The 18,726-nt window shown below is 37.6% G+C and overlaps 1 protein-coding gene across 4 annotated transcripts in view; it reads right to left on the bottom strand.

Annotated features, from left to right (window-relative positions):
* Window positions 1-18,726, bottom strand: part of LOC131371136 (neuropilin-1a-like) — a 46,169-nt gene that overhangs the window by 24,635 nt on the left and 2,808 nt on the right. For 2 of the 4 annotated variants that reach the window (XM_058418926.1, XM_058418925.1), the window contains exons 3-9: window positions 15,856-16,037; window positions 15,449-15,676; window positions 15,132-15,299; window positions 14,263-14,426; window positions 11,096-11,251; window positions 3,138-3,282; window positions 1,892-2,011 (exon numbers count right to left, since the gene is read on the bottom strand). In XM_058418926.1, the coding sequence (XP_058274909.1) occupies window positions 1,892-2,011; window positions 3,138-3,282; window positions 11,096-11,251; window positions 14,263-14,426; window positions 15,132-15,299; window positions 15,449-15,676; window positions 15,856-16,037 (1,163 nt within the window). Of the gene's footprint in view, window positions 1-1,891; window positions 2,012-3,137; window positions 3,283-11,095; window positions 11,252-14,262; window positions 14,427-15,131; window positions 15,300-15,448; window positions 15,677-15,855; window positions 16,038-18,726 lie in introns of those variants that run through there. The other 2 variants (XM_058418928.1, XM_058418927.1) reach the window with 2 other exon arrangements.

Here is an 18,726-nt window from a genome sequence, read left to right as displayed (position 1 = left end):
CCACATCTGCACCACCACCATCATACTTAACACCGACGTACCACAGATCTGTGTCCTTAGCCCGTTCCTCTTCACCCATGACTGCAGGCCTGTGTATGGATCCAACTCCATCATCAAGTTTGCAGACCACGGTGATCGGCCTCATCAGTGACAACAATGAGACAGCCTACAGGGCGGAGGTGCAACACTTGGTGGCATGGTGTGCTGACAATAACCTGCTCTTTAACATCAGCAAGATAATGAAGCTCATTGTGGATTTTAGGAGGGAGAAAGGAAGAACGCACGACCCCATCCACATCAACAGAATGGCTGTCAAGCGTGTATCCAACTTCAAGTTTTTGGGGACCCATATCTCAGGTGACATGTCCTGGACCACCAATACCTCCAGTGTGGTCAAAAAGGCATACCAGCGCCTTTTTTCCTAAACACACTGAAGAAGAACCACCTGTCTTCAACCATCCTGGTGAACTTTTACCACTGTACAATTGAGAGCATCCTGACCAACTGCATTACAGTCTGGTGGGAACTGCTCAGTCGCCAACCGCAAGGCACTGCAACGGGAGGTAAAAACCATCCAACGCATCATCGGAAATCCCACTTCCTGCAATTGAGGACATCCAGAAGAAGCATTGTCTATGTTGCTCTCACAGCATTCTTAAAGATTTTTCCCACCCTGCCCATAGTCTCTTCAAACTTCTACCCTCTGGAAGGCGATTCAGGAGCCTCTGGACCAAAACCAGCAGACTAAGGAACAGTTTTTTTCCCAAAGCTGTCTTCTTACTTCTTCTTCTGTCCCCCGTTGAACTTCTATGCCCTTCCCTCACCTCAACACACTCCTCATCCCCCTTTATGGTTGACAGTATTTACTTCACCAAGCCATGTCACTTCTACGTAGGCAATGCATCTATAGCACACATTCACATACTGTATATAATTTGTTCATAGCCTCAGCCAATACATCATTTGCACAATCCATCTGTATTGTATGCACATGACACTTAATCTCCTGTGTATATGCTCATAGCACATATTTATACTGTCCATATTACTCTGTATATTATGTCCTTAGCACATACATCTGTATATCTTGATAATACTGTATATACCCAACTGTAATTATCTCCATACTACTGCTCCTATTGTACATAAGTCCTTATCTGTACATATTAGATTATCTATATAACTGTATATAAAGCATTTGCTGCTCATCACACTTCTGATTAGATGCTAAACTGCATTTTGTTGCCTTGTACTTGTACATGTGTAATGACAATAATCTTGAATCTAATCTAATCTAATCTAATCTAATCTAATCTAATCTAATCTAATCTAATCTAATCTAATCTAATAGGTGGCTTATCTTTATTTATATAACACTTTTTGAAAACAACTAAAATGCTTTAAAAAGACAAAAATAGAGAATACACAGGTTCAATGCACTTAAGAAAAATAAACAGAAAAAAGACAAATAATAACCTGAATAAGAGCATGAAAAAGAAAACACAAATTTGATCATTATTATTATTATTAGTATTATTAAAATTTGTGTTTTCTTTTTAATGCTCTTATTCAGGTTATGCTTAAGATTTTATTCTTTGTCTTTTATTATCTATATACTTGATAATGAAATTATACACAAGATGAGGTTTGACTTTGTTTCGGCCACATCAGAAAATGAGCCACCAGCAGTTAAAAAGCAAATCTCCTCTGGCCGATTCACAGACTGGGAAAACAGAGCATTCTGCGTTGCAGAGCCAAAGTCTGCCCATGCTGAAATAGCGGAATATATCAGCACCCAACTCTCAGAAAACCCAGATCCAGACAGTGTGTGTGAATGGAGTGGAGAGTGCTTTCCTGCGCACTCAAAACTTGCATGTTTCATTTTGTGTACCTGCATGAAGCGCACTGTCAGAGAGGTTTAGTGTCTGTGGGAGGACCTTGGAAGATAGACGATCAAGCCTGGGACAGTAGTCAATCAGTATTCTCTTCCTCCCTAGCAATCTGGAGTAGACTAGGACAAGTAATTCATAATTGAATTCATTCATTAAGTATGTTTGTTTTTTTATTTTATTTTTTGTTGTTGTTTGTATTATCTATTTTCTTTTTACTATAGGATGTTAATAAGCTATAACTTAATACACATTAACTATTATTATTAGGCTTTGTTATATGCATATGTTTAAATATGTTTTCTGCTAGTTGTAAAGTTAGAGTTTTTAAGGCTAATAAAAAAATAAAAATCCCAAGGGATTAAGAAAACAGGCAGGGGTCTACTTTGGGCTGGGTATCCAGGAGGAAGGATTTAATCCTTCTCCTTAATCCCTTTGAGATTGAAACCCAGAAGCATCTCTGTGACAACCATAGCTGCAGTGGAGCTCAAGGTGTGAAACCCATGATCAGAGCCTAGCTTCACAAAAGCTTTAGATATCGGTCTCATGGAGGCATTTCCATAGCATCAAGCCACTCACACAGCATTAAGTTTCCTCAAAAGGGAACTCAAGGGAATGTACAACTGGGTGTTAGACTCTCTTTGAAAGAACCATAACAAAAACCAATGCAGACATGGTCATGAGCAAATCACAACCATCTATGAACTATCAATGATTGCAACACTTTTTAAAATGAAAAACGTTCTGCTGGTTGGCTACATTCAAATACAGACACGTTTAATTGGTGGTGTGCAATTGTATGGGTTGGATATAGCCCAAGAAAAACTTTTCTGGCCAAATACAAATTAGGTTACCTTTGGAGATAACCTGAATAAACTGAATAACCTGATTTCCTGAATTCAGAATTCTGATTATGAGAAACAGTTATCTGATTTTAAATTCTTCAGAGTATGGTATATCCATTTTGGGTCTGTAGAATGATGGCAGCACGCATAAAATCATCATAAGTAAAGCCGCGTTTAGTCAGTAGGCCTGACAAGTATGATGTAATATAGAATATAGCCTGATAGAGTGTGAACACCCCAGTCCACCATTGCTATTCCCAATGCCAAAAACAAGCAATTAATAAAAATAAGCCCTGTCAGAAGAATATATTATTAATTGCCAAAAATATCAGAAATAGATGCTATGCTTGTACATTTGTTTGATGGTGATAATCTTATTTCTATATTTGTGTCTGTCTGTTACCTGATATCTTGCAGCCATATAATTCAAAGCGCATACAGATGCCTTGTTCCCATGTTAGAGGTCGTATCCGTATGTAACGTGTCAATGTAGGTTTTGGGAAAAAGGCACGAACCTCATCAGTGGGGTTGTAACTGCCTTGAAACACCTGAACAAAAAGCAAAGCATGTGTTAGACAGTCCACACACAAGGTTTTTTTTTCTTGCTATACAAAAAGACATTTGGGTTTAAAAATCAAAAGATGTATATAAAATGACAGATCAGGATTTCAGCTGTCATTCTCATATTTACAGCTGATCACTCTTGCAATCATTGACATGTGACTGGCAAATGTTTCATCTCGCGCAGGTGTACTAAGTTAGATGTTTAAACTGTAAAAAGCTTTGAATGTCTTAGTCTAAACTTTGTTTTTGCCAGAGAAGACATCAAAGAGCTGTATGTAGGAGAAAACTAAGCCATTTTGAAGCTGAGAAAGGAAGGAAAAATCTATCAGAGACTTTGTACAAGCATAGCACATAATAAACACATCAATGTGAAAAAGAAAGAAACCAATGGTGTACTAACAACCAGCCATCAAACAGGTTGCTCATGGAAAATAATAGCAGTTAATGACAAACACTGTGAGAACTGTGAAAATAAAGTTGTAAACAATAGTCAGTAACACAGTGGCTAAGATTACCTAGACCACAGAGATTAAACTGTGCTGAAGTGATAGAGGGGTCAAAGTTCATGATCCAGAACATACAAATTGAGTTAGTATCATGGACTGGGATTAAATGCTTCTGGAACAGACTCCCTAATCCTGAGTCTTGATGAGGTAACTAATGATTGTACCAGAAGAATGAATTCAGAAGTCTTCAGAAGTATTCGGTCTTATCATTTATATAGAAATGCATCCAAATCGTATTAGTGATTAGAGCAACTGTGTGTCTCTCTCTCTGGAAAAAATAAGAGACCACTGCAAAATATAATGTTTCTTATGTTTTTTTGTTGCAAAATATAATGTTTCTTATGTTTCTTATGTTTTTTTCTTACAGGTGCATGTATTGGTGAGATGAACAGTTTTGTTTCATTTTTTGTGAACTGCTGACAATATTTCTCCTAAATTCAAAATATAACTATTGTTATTTAGAGTTAATATTTAAAGGAACCCTTGCAATTATGTCAGAAAATGACATAAACATGACACTTCTCTCAGAAAATTGTTGCAATTGCAAGTGTTTTGGTACTCACGTGTTTACTGTTTTTGTTTGCACTGGAACAACACAAAAAACGAGAAGAAAAGTCAAACTTGATAACATTTCACACAGAACTCAAAAAAGGACTGGACAAAATTATCGGCACCTTGTAAAAATTGTAAGAAATAATTGCTTTTCAAGCATGTGATGCTCCTATAATTTGTATTTAAACACACCTGTTGCAAGTAACAGGTGTGGACAATATAATAATCACACTTGCAACCAGTTAAAATGGAGAAAAGTTGACTCAACCTTTGTGTTTTTTTGTCACACTGAGCATGGAGAAAAGAACAAAGTGTAAAGAGTTGTCTGTGGATTTGAGAAAAAAAATGGTGGAAAAACATGGACAATCTCAAGGCTACAAGTCCATCTCCAGAGATCTTGATGTTCCTGTGTCCACTGTGTGCAATATCATAAAGAGGTTTACAGCCCATGGTGTAATGACCACCTAATGTTTTGTTCCTTTTAATGTGTTGTTGTGCCCCTAAGACGACCACTCCCGACGGGTGTGTGTGGAGTGAGTGGGCATGCGCATGGGAGAGTTGCCTGAGAGAAGAGTGTGCGCGTATGTAAAGATGGTCACTCTGCTGCTGAGTTCTTTTCATTTTTCTTCATTTGTTTTACATTTGTAACGTTGCCGGAGTGGTGTATTTGTTGCCTTGCATGGGCTTACTTTACATATATGTGAGTGGCACCAGCAGAGACATAAAGACTCCTGAACTGGACCTGAAAGCTGTCTAGGGTTTTTCTTTTTCTTTCCAAGTTTATTTTGATTGGGTAAGACTCTCTGTGGCAGATGTCACAATGGCACTGTAGCTAACCTCCCTGGACGTGGACAGAAGAGCAAAATTGATGAAAAATTACAGCAAAGGATTGTTCGAATGGTGGATAAAGAATCCCGATTAACTTCCAAACAAATTCAGGCTCATCTGCAGACACAGGGTACAACAGTGTCAGCTCACACTATCCGTCGCCATCTAAATGAAAAGGAAGGCTATGGTAGGAGACCCAGGACGACACCACTGCTGACACAAAGGAATAAAAAAGCAAGACTGGAGTTTGGCAAAACTTATGTGACAAAACCACAATCCTTCTGGGAGAACGTTCTGTAGACAGACGAGACAAAAGTAAAACAAAAAAGTAAACAACATCATGGCACTGTTTACAGAAAAAGAAAAGAGGGCTTCAAAGAAAAGAACACAGTCCCTTCAGACAAACATGGAGGAGGTTTAAAGATGTTTTGGGGTTTCTTTGCAGCTTCTAGCACTGGGTGCCTTGACTGTGTGAACGGTATCATGAAATCTGATAATTACCAAAGAATTTTGGGGTGCAACGTAGTGGCCAGAGTCAGAAAGGTGCATTTTCACCAGAGGTCATGGGTCTTCCAGCAGGACAATGACCCAAAACACACTTCAAAAAGCACTCCGAATTAGTTACAAACAAAGTGCTGAAGTCCAGATCTGAATCCCATAGAACATCCCTCAAAACAGCAGCTGGGAGAAGGCATCCTTCAAATCTGAATGACCTAGAGCAGTTTGCAAAAAAAGAGTGGTCCAATATAGATATAATTTTTTTCTTAATTGTTTACTACACAAGCTAGTTATCAGCAAGGTCCCTGCCAGGCAAAGATTTCAAAACAAGGATCAAGGATTTTAAAATGTGTTATTTTGAAGAAGCACAAACAAACTGACAATGTTGAGGGCCATAGATGAAGTGGTTGCCCAAAGAAATGTAATGCAGCAGATGAAAGATACATTAAGCCTACTTCCCAATAGGCCTCAGGTCCCCCCCATCTACTGTCCAGAGAAGTCTGGCCAGCAGAGGTCATGGAAGTATTGTGGACAAAATGTGTACTTTTTGTACACACGCTAGCATGCACTGCTATGCTGTTTAAATGTTCCGACCAGCTATTTTGGATATACCGGAGGACGAACTTGGGTTCACCATCTGTTCATGTCTTTGATCTGTTCTTACCCTCAGGTTATCCTCTACTGCATCCATGTATGCTTTAACCTCTGCTTCTGGGTCACCCTAGAAGGACATAACTAGGTGTTTTCCGGGAACATATTCAGCAACTGGATTGAACTTCGTTAACCTGATGAGCAAACACTAACAACGTATGGGTGTGGTGTCGAGGTATTTTGAATTGATAAGGGTTACTAATGGCTTGTGGTCTGTAAGCAGCTTGTATTTCTCTAGGCCACACAGGTACTGGCAGCAATGCTCAGAGGCCCACACTCCTACAAGGTACTCTTTTTTGATCAGGCAATTATGTGGTATTTCTTTATAGCATTGGTCAGCATGCGTTGAGCAGAATGCCACAGGCTTCAACCTTTCTTCATGGTTCTGCATGAGCACTACTCCGAGCCCATAACTGCTGGCTTCTGCACTAATGGCTTTGCAGAGTCAAAAACTCTAAGACAGGGGCTGAGAAGTTAACTGCTTCTCTTCTGTGAATGCTTTCCTTTGTGGTGGCCCCCAACACTAGTAAAAATCAGACTTGAGCAGGTTTGAGGGGCTGCAACACAGTGGAGAGGTTCAGTAAGTACCACCCAAGTACCACCCACATTTTGGGTGTGAAAAGGTGGTCTGATGCCAAAAAAAGGGAGTTGCCAAAATCCACTTTCTGCCCCTAAACTGGAGAATGCTGTACTCCTGGGGAGTATATCTTGGTGATGAACTTCTCATGTTCACATTTTCATTAAGTTCAAGTCCACACTGAATATTATTTTTCCATTTTTCTTTGGTCGTGCACAATTCAGTTGGGTGAGTTACTTTCTCTATTATGGCCATTGACACTGTCCTTTTCAGCTTCTCTTCTACTTTAGGGAGTAAGGCAGGGGTTTAATCACTCAATCTGGGCTTTCAATAGACTCAGCTGTGGCTACAGCTTGGTTGGAATAAAAACCTGCATCAACACTGGCACTTTCAAGATAAGACTGGCAGTGCTTCGATATTGTAGTGCTGCTTAAAAGTAAAATAAATAAAAAGAAGAAACTAGCACTCTGGCACAATCACTACACACAAACCTTAAAACAATCAACTAGGAAATTAGAACAGAAATTGCATCAAACCACATTATCAGTATTTCAATTTGCATAGAAGGAAAGCCTTCTGAACTACAACAAATCTCAGTGAAGCATTCAATACGATCATCTCTCAGCACCTGATTGAGAAGCTGAACCTGCTGGGCCTGAACACCTCCCTCTGCAACCGGATCCTGGACTTCCTAACTGGGAGACATCAGTTAGTCCAGATCATGAGGACAGCTGAGAAGATCATTGGAGTCTCTCCTCTCTATCACAGACATTTACACCACACTCTGCATCCACAAAGCCAACAGCATTATGGATGACCCCACACCCCTCACACACGCTCTTCACCCTCCTGCCATCTGGAAAGAGGCCCTCACAACCAGACTGTGTAACAGTTTCTTTCCTCAAGCCATCAGGCTCCTCAATACCCCAAACTGAATCTGTATCAACACTCACTCTCTCTCTCTCTCTCTCTCTCTCACACACACACACACTCTCACCTGTGCGAACTGACCTGTGTCAAGTGTGTGAGATTCAACACATAAATCTGTAACTCCACTTACACTACAAATGTTTACATTTTGTATTTGCACTAACAACTTCTGCTACTGCTACTTTTGCACACTTCATACTGTCACCTATCGCTGCTATATACTGTATATGTTTAAAAACAAATAATGTTTTAAGATACCACTGGTTTTACAGTCTCTCAAGTTTGCACATTCTATTTTGTTGCACTTTTTTTGGCGCTTCTTGACTTGACTTGAAATCTTTTAAACTAGCGGTTATCAAATGCTTGATTAAAAAAACTGAAGTCGACCCTAGTCAGCTGTCCAACTAGGCCAATATCAGACCTCCCCTTTATCTCCAAGATCCTAGAAAAGGTTGTAGCACAGCAGTTATGCTCATACCTACATAGGAAGAACATTCATGAAATGTATCAATAGGATTTAGGCCTCATCATAGCACAGGGTTAAAGTGGTAAATTACCTGCTACTGGCCTCTGATCAGAGTTGTGTCTTCATACTTGTGTTACTTAATCAGTGCAGCTTTTGACACCACTGACCACACTTTTCTACTTGATAGGCTAGAAAATGTTCGAGTTATGTTTGGAGTTAAAGGAACAGCCCTCTCCTGGCTTAGTTCTTATATTTCTGATTGATATCAGTTCGTAGATCTAAATAATGACTTCTATATGCATACCAAGATTATGTTCAGTGTTTCACAAGGTTCTGTTTTAGGCCCATTGCTTTTCTCCTTATATATGCTACCCCTTGGGGCAATTATTCGTAAACATGGTATTAGCTTCCACTGTTATGCTGATGACATACAGCTGTATACTTCAGCTAAGTCAGATGAGGGACACAATCTTATTTAGATTGAAATATGTGTAAAGGACATTAAACAGTGAATGCTTACTATCCTCCTGCTTAACTCTGCCAAGACAGTAGTGCTCGTAATAGGACCACATGCAGCCAGAAGTAAGCTTTCTAATTACAGAGTAACTCTGGATGGCCTTTTTGTATCATGTTCAGCAGTAAGAGACATTGATGTGATTATTGACTTATTGGAAGCTCACATCGATAATATCAATAGGGAAGCCGAGAAAAGATGAAAGCCTCTTTCATCTCAGAGATATTGCTAAGATAAGAAATATGATGTCACTTCACGATAAAACTGGTTCATGCTTTTGTTACCTCTAGGTTGGATTACTGGAATGCCTTACTGTCTGGATGTTCCAGTAGGAGCATAAACAAGCTCCAGTTAGTCCAGAACACAACAACTAGAATCATAACTAGAACCAGAAAATATGAACACATCACTTTAATCTTAGCCATATTGCACTGGCTTCCAGTAAAATGTCACATTGATTATAAAACACTATTACTGACCTATAAAGCACTGACAGGTCTCGTGCCACAGTATCTGATTAATCTTTTGTTTTTTATGATCTGCCACGCCTACTTCAATCAAAAGTTGCAAGATATGTGGTAGTACCTCAAGTAGCACAGGCAGAAGCATGTGGCAGAGCTTTTCTTTTCAAAGCCCCACAGTTAGGGAACATTTCCAATTAGTGCTCAGACACAGTCTCAGTGTTCAAGGCTAAAGTCACATTTGTTTAGTCATGCTTTCAATGTATTGCTTTTCTTAGGTAAAAAAGCAGATCTGGAAGGTTCATGGGCATAGAATGTTTGGTGTAATGGGATGTTTGGATGCTGTCGCCTTACCACTCTCGCAAGTTAAGTTGCCACAAATAATCTTCCTGGAGTCCCTGCCTGCATTTTGGACATAATGTACATTGTCTTTAAACATCACATGATCAAAAGCATATCTAATATCTTTAAGCTATATGTGCCAGTCCCGAGCTCCCAGTGTTCTGAGTTTCCAGTGTGACCGCTTCATTTTTCTGGACTTGGACTTGCCTGATCCATCCAGACGCTCTACCCCTGGTTGGAGACTATTCACTTGGTGGTGCTTAGTGCTGCTGGGTATAGGTCTGTGTGAACAGAGACTATCATGCCATCTTTGTCCTGTTGTTGCATCCATCAACTTTTGGCAGGAAGGAATTAGTGTTAAGTCAATAATGAACTCAGAAACTACAATGACCTGTTAGATCCTCAGGAGCTCTTGGTTGCACAATTCCTTGTGACTATAAACTGTTGAAGAAAGTACATTATGTACATTTACACTTTTTACTGTTCAGTGTCAACCAAATGAGGATGGGTTCCCTTTTGAGCCTGATTCCTCTCAGGGTTTCTTCCTTATATCATCATAGGGAGTTTTACCTTGCAATCATCACCTCAGGCTTGCTCATTAAGGATAAATGTTAGGGATAAATATTAACTTTAAACTTTATCATTTTTATTATGTTTCTATACTTCTGTAAAGCTGATTTGAGACATTGTCCATTGTTAAAAGTGCTATACAAATAAATTGAGTTGAAATTAAATTGAATACTATACAATTTCATAGACCATCTCCTCATCCTCAAAATATCTCAGAAAATCAGACAATTTCATATGAAAATAAGTATCATTTATTGTACAAATTTTTACATAATGGGCCTGTGAACTTGGCATGGGGTGCAGCGAAATTATGCAACTTCTGCTTAATTCCTACACCATTATCTCATTCTTTTTATATGAAATGAACAAAAAACTAGTATATTATTTCATATTTTGAGCATGTAGCATTTTATTCATTAAGTAGATGAATAAGAAGCCAACTTCAACCTCATCACCAAGTTACCATTTAAACTGTTACTTTACTGGATGGAATTAATTTTTGTATGATAAAGAACTATATGTGAATGAATCGGAGGCAAATGTCAGAGGCAGGTCCTCCTTTAATGGGGTGGGATCACTTTCAGATCACCTCAAAAAATGCAATCAACTTAAACAAAAGGCAGGAGCATGTTCTCACACACTAGCCTAATGGCACTCACAAGATGCCTTGAAATTATTATGCTGTTTAAAATACAAACTGTGAAGCTAAAATAGTATATAGGTGATGTTTTGATAGTTCAAACACATGAGCTTGACCACTGCTCTACACATTAAAATGTGTACCACCATTTAAAACATCTATGTACATCTCCATGTAAAACATTGATAGTTGGGCACTTGTCACATGTACACATCACCATCACCAGCATTTTTTTAATGAAATTTCCTCTGTTGTCTCATACCTTGTGTTTGGTGCCATCTTTCACCATGATCCAGTCCTCCCCATTGGTGCTAATGCTGACTTTGTAGGTCTTAACATAGTAAGCTTTTTTAGTTTCCTTAGAAATGGCTCCTTGTGTTCCTATAGCTGAAACATACCGCAGGAAGCCCAGATCCACCTAAAAGTACAGAAAATGAGAGATGCTTCAAATGTGTGTACACTGTTTATCTTTCTTTTGTAAATAAAATTTTATTTGTATACTATTTTTAACAACAGATATTGTCACATAGCAGCTTAAAGAAATCTGGATTTCGCTCTTCACTAGCAGAATTTAAATGTTGCAGCCACTGATCCAAGGCAATTATCAGCAACTAGAAATGCCAGTAATATTTTGGATTTCCAAAATGCTACATTAAAAAAGGGCTCACTATGTGTTTACATTTATGTATTCTGTTCAAAATGTACAAAATGGTTTTATTGACATTTTACGATCAGTCAAATACAGAATATATTCGGTTGTAATCATGAAGCTATGTTTGAATGGAATCAAGTTATATGACTTCTATCAGAAATACTGTTATAGCCTTTATACAGCCAAAGATGTCTCACACATGTCCATTCTGTCAGGATATATTCTGACGTCCCTGCTAGTAAATCACATATAGGAAATCACAGCAAACGATGTATAAGGGCCTATTATGCTAAGACATTCAACAAATCACAGGTTAATACAATACAAGCTAATGTATGTATAGTCACAGAACTTGGAGAACATTTTAAAATGTAATTTGTTATAGTGCTATTGTTGTAGTGTCTGAATTTGCCACCAAAATGATCCACTAATTAGCTACTGAACATTTTTAACTAGAAGTAGACAAAATCTGTTCTAATTGAAAGAGATGAAATTTACATTTATGGAGAGAATTCTGTGCCATAATGCAACACACAATGTTTTTCATGTGTGACATGAGCACACTGCACCACAACAAAAAAACAAAAAACTTCACTGATTTTACAGTTACATGACAAGGGTATTCTTTTTTAATAATGTAACACAGGATGCATACAATGTAAAAAGCAAAACCTTCCTTGCACTGCTTTTATGTCACTTTTGTCTTTTGTTTGAAAACTTACTTTTGTTTTTTCCTGACACTTCCTGTCACTAACTGCAGTGTTTATTTATCCTAATGAGACAGATTAAATATGAACTATGAAAGGAGCTTCAACCTCCTATCACTGAGTTGTGGCTCATTACAGAGCTGGACTTTTTCAAGGAGCAAAGCAAGAAAATTAAGACTTAAATATTGACAGTTGTGTTTCTTCTATTCTGTTGAAAAGAAAAGAAAGGCGTAAATCACAGAGAACAGAAGGAAAGCAAGTCAGCAACTGCCCCATTCAACAAAGCACCCAGATGGGCTTAAGATTCAGCTTAAGATCCCTAAACAAGCCTTAAAGACAGCTCACAAGAAAACAATGGCAGGACGTACATGAACTCACCATGAACAAGTGGCCTGCAGACAAACAAAAAGAGCTCTTCCTGTGAAAAACAGGATACTGCTCTGTGTGTACCTGTATGTAAAGAGTGCAAGAATGCACCGCTGAGTCTACTAATCTTTCTGTTTTCTTAAGACACAGTTGGAGCCAAAGCCAGACTGAAAGTTTTTTGGTTATTTGTCATTCAAAATAGTACTAAAACATCTGATAGTTTTACAACTGTGTGCAGTATTAATTGGTTACAGGCTTGGAATTCCCATGTTCCCACTATTTTTCTACTTTTCTGTTGTAAAACTCTTGAATGCCTTTAGTTATCACATATAAAATGTACTTGAATTGTTTGTCTGAATATTTCAGACTACATAAAGTCAATATTATGGTAAACTTTGCAATACTTTGCTGTAAAAAGCTATTTAATGCTATGCAGTGCACTGTGCTCTCACTCAATAAACTCAGCTGAGCCGCTAATTTGTCCATACAAGTGCATTGTGAGAACTTCCTACATTTACATTTTTAAATAGTGTAACATGATAAAACAGATGTATAATTTTGCACATTTATTGCACCAAATCATAGTGTAGAGTAAATTAATCATAGAAATGTAATTTGCAGAATTTGGCTATTAACTGAAATTTGGTTTGGTACATTTTATACTGCACAAATTAAATAGGCTAAATATAGAGATCTTCTGAAACAGTGTACGGGAAATATGACTTGTTTTAGATTTACTGGTCAACTCATAAAACTTAGTAGTGTTGCTCTAATACACAGTAGTATCTACTAATCAGTCAAATCCACAAAAATAGCAATATATTTTGAATTTAGATTTAATCCAATCAAAACTAATGTGAAAGAACCCCCTCCCCCACCTCATCCTTTCATCCTCCAGGACATTGTTTTGTCAAACATGGATTTGTTCTCCAGATGGATTTGTTTTCCTAAATGCGTCAGAATCATCAGCCTGGTCTATAAATACATTTTCACTATGGGAGGAAACCCTTCCTACATCTCAAGCAGTGGAAATCATAACAAGTCAATCAAGGTAGCTAAGAAAATAATTTAATGAACTTGTGACTAACATTACCTGATTTTAGTTACAGCGATAAGATAAAGTATGTTAAGCCTTTGGAATTGCCTGCATTTATGTATAAATTTATCTTACATTTATACAAATTAAGTCCAAATATTCATAGTATAGATTGGAAAAAAATATGTGAAACATTTAGGCTAATGAGCTTGACAAAAGTTAATTACAGTTAAAAATTGGCAAACCTGGCATACAATTAATGAATGCAGATTGAAGGTGTTAGCTCTAAAACATTTTGTTTGCTGTTCATAAGAAGAAGCTGCTAATGTGAACTATTCATAGCAAAAAGAGCTCTCAGAAACCCTACAATCAAGAGTTGTTGTGTGATATAAAGCTGGAAAGGGTTACAAAAAGAGCTTAGATATTCGTCTAGATTCTTTTTGCTACAGTAGAATGATTCTTGGTCGTATTATTATATGTAAGTAGTAGGCATGTTTATTTTTTTATATCATTATTGTCTCCTTTATTTTTCCACATACATGCCATTTGGCTTCTTCTACATACCCAAATGCACAGCCAAATAAAAAAAGCCAAAAGTCCCTTTGAAAGATTGGTGCACAGACTTTGTCCATCTTGCCTTGTATGTGAGGATGTGCATGTGTTTGTACCTGTATCCATTCCCTGGCAGAATCCTCTGATGGTGTCCAGCCATTGTCGTGGTAGTTTAATCGTGAACGGAAGGGAGACCAGCTGGGATTGTACTGAGATGACGAGGCAATTCTGTCATCACTTATCTCCCCAGATTCCATTCCCAAAGGAGACAGGCACTCATCTGTAACACACCCACAGATACTCAATCACTGATTTTGTGGACTGATCAAGAAAAAAAGAATCTAGGAGCACTTTCTTTCAAATTGTTTTAAAGTAGGTTTTTTGTGGGTTTATTGAAAATATTTCCAAATATATATACAATGAACATAAACTATGTTAGCTCTTGAAGATACATAGTAGGTAAAGACATTGTAGAAAAATATTAGTGTGTTTCTTTTTTCCCCAATATCCCTAGCCACCAGCCAATTTCCACCTCTATCATCACAACAGTTACCAACCACTGAAATTGAAAGTTAATACTTGGATCATCTGAGACCTGTGAGACAGCACCTGCATCTTTTTGAACTTCTGCTTATGCTCCATCACAGGGCAGTGCAGCACACTTGGAAGAAAACACTATCTGCACTTGAGTGACAAGGAAGGAAGAGTATGACTTCCCTCCCACACAAAAAGCAACTCCCTTAGCTCCTGGGCACATATGGCTGTGACATTGTTGGAAATTTGTATATACGTTAAGTTAAAATACACCCACAACTGACTATGGTCACTCTATTTTGCAATAGAAGAAATGGCATTACTTTAATCCGGAAAAACTGGCAATTTGCTGAAGATTGGATTGGAAGATTGGCCACTCAGGAGCAAAAACAAAAAAAGATTTTCATTTTCATAATAATTGACAGGATAATTAACACTGAACAGTACTAACTGGCTTCCTCAGGGTTTGGCTCATGGTTGGACTGGATCCTGTAATTGGATGAGAATCCCTCCTTTGTGATGGCATTGTCTGTGTGAATGGAGAGGGACAAAATGCCAGTGTATGACACAACCCGGCCTGGACTACTTGAACCACAGTACCTTCCAATATGAGGACCAACTAAGAGAGAGAGAGAGAGAGAGAGAGAGAGAGAGAGAGAGAGAGAGAGCAGTCTCAATAAAATACAATACAAAAAAAACAACTAAAGTTTTGGTTTTTTGGGTCATGAGCTTGTCTGTCTCTCTCTCTCATTCTCTTTCTCTTTCTACCTGTTGGGTATCCGTCCCAGATCTCCAAATAGTCGAATCGGCAAGAGGCTCCAGCTGGTCCTGTGTTGTCAGGTTCCATGTCAAAGCTCTCAAACTCCAACACAATCTCTGACATCTTTGGTGCAAATATGATGAATGTACACTCCAGGTTGTTGGGGTAGTTATCAGGGAAGCCTGGTGTTTGGATCAACCCACTTAAAGCAGTGAGATTTCTGGAACATTCTGTGCCTGAGACAACCAGAAATGTTAAGATGTATGGAAAAAAAATTATTGATATATAATTTTATTTTTTCCCCATATATTATATATATTCTTTTATTTATTAGGGGCATATAACCATTGACCAAGTGTCTTAGTATCCTATAGCAAATACTATGCCACCAACTGTGTGTATGTGTGTGTCAGACCTGTTCTGTGCACCTCATAGCGGATGCTGAAACCAGCACCAGTGGTCTCGTAGTCAGAGGTAAATTTGATCAGCAGGAAATTTCCACTGGAGGTTATTGGGGATGGAGCAATCTTACCACAGTACTTCCCTACTAGACTTGCCTTCTCACTGTCCCCATCATACACCTCCAAAAAGTCATACCTACACACACATTGACATATAATAGAATAACCACCATTCATTCAACTTCAATATGAAGATATCTTTTAGCATTCATCTTTGTGCGAATAAAAAACAGTTCAGCTTGCACTCACTGACACTTAGAAAACAAAGTTTCCATATTGTATGAATCAAAATAAAAGTCAATGAGAATGATCTTTAAATGACATGTAGGAAAGTGTCCTGGCATTTCCTGTCAACCTTGTTCCATGCCTTGTGTGTGTGAACAGTGTGTGAACTGAAGCATTGTGCGGGCATGCACATAGTTACTCTTTTCTAGGTTGAACCAACACTGTAACAGCTTTGCTACCAGAAAAAAATTATTTACCCCACATTATAACCCTCATCCACCTCCAACTCACACTCATTCAAATAGATTCATGGACTCTCATACTTGATATCTGTGAAAGCATTCATATAGAGATCTGGACCATGCTGTGACAATATGTTGCTGCTACATATCAATATTTACATACTGCACAACAATATTCTCACTTTAAGTTTGATTTATTTATTAATATATGCATCAATCTATTTCACCTTTTTCTACTTTCTTCTTTTTCCTCTTCTTTTGTTTTGGCTTTTAAGCAATAATTGTTTTACAGTTTAGACAGCTTATATTTATTTACAGATATTTTATATTTTATACAAATGTTTACATTTACAGATATTTTATACAGATGTGTACTCAAAACGTTTTGCACTAACGGACTTATTCTATTTATAATCATACAACAATATAATAATAAACAATATAAACAATAAACAATATAATTTTATTTTGTATTTGCACAGATCTCTTTTTTGAACTACTCTGCGTGTTAAATTACACCTTGGGGATAAATAAAGTTTTTTAAATTGAATTGAATAATAGAATTATTTTTATTATCACTGTTTTATTTTTTCACTGAGATTTTTCAGTGAAATTATTTCATTGTTGCATTATAATCTTAAAATAATTTATGAGATTAAATTATTTCATTATAGGTATATGTATAACTTTGTGGGAACAGTTTGGGGATGGCCCCTTCCTTTTCCAACATGACTGCCCACTAGTGCACAAAGCAAGGTCCATAAAGACATGGATGAGCAACTTTGGAATAGAGGAACTTAACACCACTGTGATCCAGGCCTTCTTGTTCAACATCAGTGCCTGACCTCACAAATGCACTTCTAGTGGAATGATCAAAAATTCCCATAAACACACACCTAAACCTTGTGTAAAGCCTTCCCAGAAGAGTTGAAGCAGTTACAGCTGCAAAGGAAATTGTCCAAAATGTCTTGGTATGCTGAAGCATTAAGGGTTCCTTTCACTGGAACTAAAGACAAGACAACCAAAATTTTTCATGAGGTGATGCAAGATGCAGAAACTTCCCTTTAATTAGCCATTTAAACTGTGTGTGTATAATGTGGCCAAACATTCAAGGATATGTAAACTTTTGATCAGGGTTGTTTGGGTGATTTCAGTTATTATCAGGTTTTTTAAAAGGAGTCAAACAACTATGTGATAATTAATGGCTTCACATGACCACTATCCTTAAATACCAAAAAAATCTTTTGCATTATCAGTCATATTTACCAAATAAATGGCAATGATTAAAAATTTCTTTCAGGGTATGCAAACTTTTGAGCACAACTGACAAAAGTAAAAATAAATAAAAATTTACTGAAAATTGACTAATGAAAATCAGACATTGCTTTTGAATTGTGGTTCAACAGAAGCATTTAAAAAACAAACTAATAAAACTAGCCTGGACAAAATTGAAGGTACCCTTAACTTTATAATATTTTGTTGATAGACTTGATAGTCTTGAGATTTCATTGTACCCTGCACAGATTCAAGACATCCTGTACCAGATGCAACAAAGCAGCCCCAGAACATAACTAGGCTTCCTTCATGTTTCACAGTTGGTACAGTGTTCTTTTCTTTGTATGCTTCATTTTTGCATCTGTGAACATAGAGCTGATGTGGCTTGCCAATATGCATTTTGACAAATTCCAGTCTTGCTTTTTTATGATTTGCTTTCAACAGTGGAGTCCTCCTCGGTTGCCTTCTGCTAAGTCCACTTTGGCTCAAACAGTCATGGATAGTGCTATCCGACACTGATGTTCCTTGACCTTGGAGTTCACCTCTAATCTCTTTGAAAGTTGTTCTGGGTTCTTTGGTTACCATTCGTATTATCTGTCCCTTAAATTTGTCATCAATATTCCTCTTGCTGCCATGTCAAGGGAGGTTGGCTGCAGTCCTGTGGACCTTGAACTTCTAAATAATATGTGCAACTGTAGTCACAAGAACATCAAGCTGACAACTCTCTCCTTAGCTTTCTGTGCTCCATGTTCAGTGTGGCGTACATCATGATGCCAAACAGCACAGTGACTACTTTTCACCCTCTAAATAGGCAGACTGACTGATTACAAGTTTAAAGACACCTGTAATGCTAATTATAGGACACACTTGTCCTTATGGTCAAATTATTTTCAATCTTTTCTAGGGGTACCATCATTTTTGTCCAGGCCAGTTTCATTAGTTTATTCTGTTGAACCACAATTCAAAAGCAATGTCTGATTTTCATTAGTCAAGTTTCAGCAATTTTTTATTTATTATTATTTTTTTCAGTTTCAAGTTATTTCAGTGACCACTGTGGATTTTTCTTTCATTAATGGAAGGGTA

This window comes from Hemibagrus wyckioides, linkage group LG20 (genome assembly GCF_019097595.1).
Source record: "Hemibagrus wyckioides isolate EC202008001 linkage group LG20, SWU_Hwy_1.0, whole genome shotgun sequence".
Classification (NCBI taxonomy): domain Eukaryota; kingdom Metazoa; phylum Chordata; class Actinopteri; order Siluriformes; family Bagridae; genus Hemibagrus; species Hemibagrus wyckioides.
Note: the sequence above shows the minus strand (reverse complement) of the source record. Positions and strands in the feature narration are given on the sequence as shown.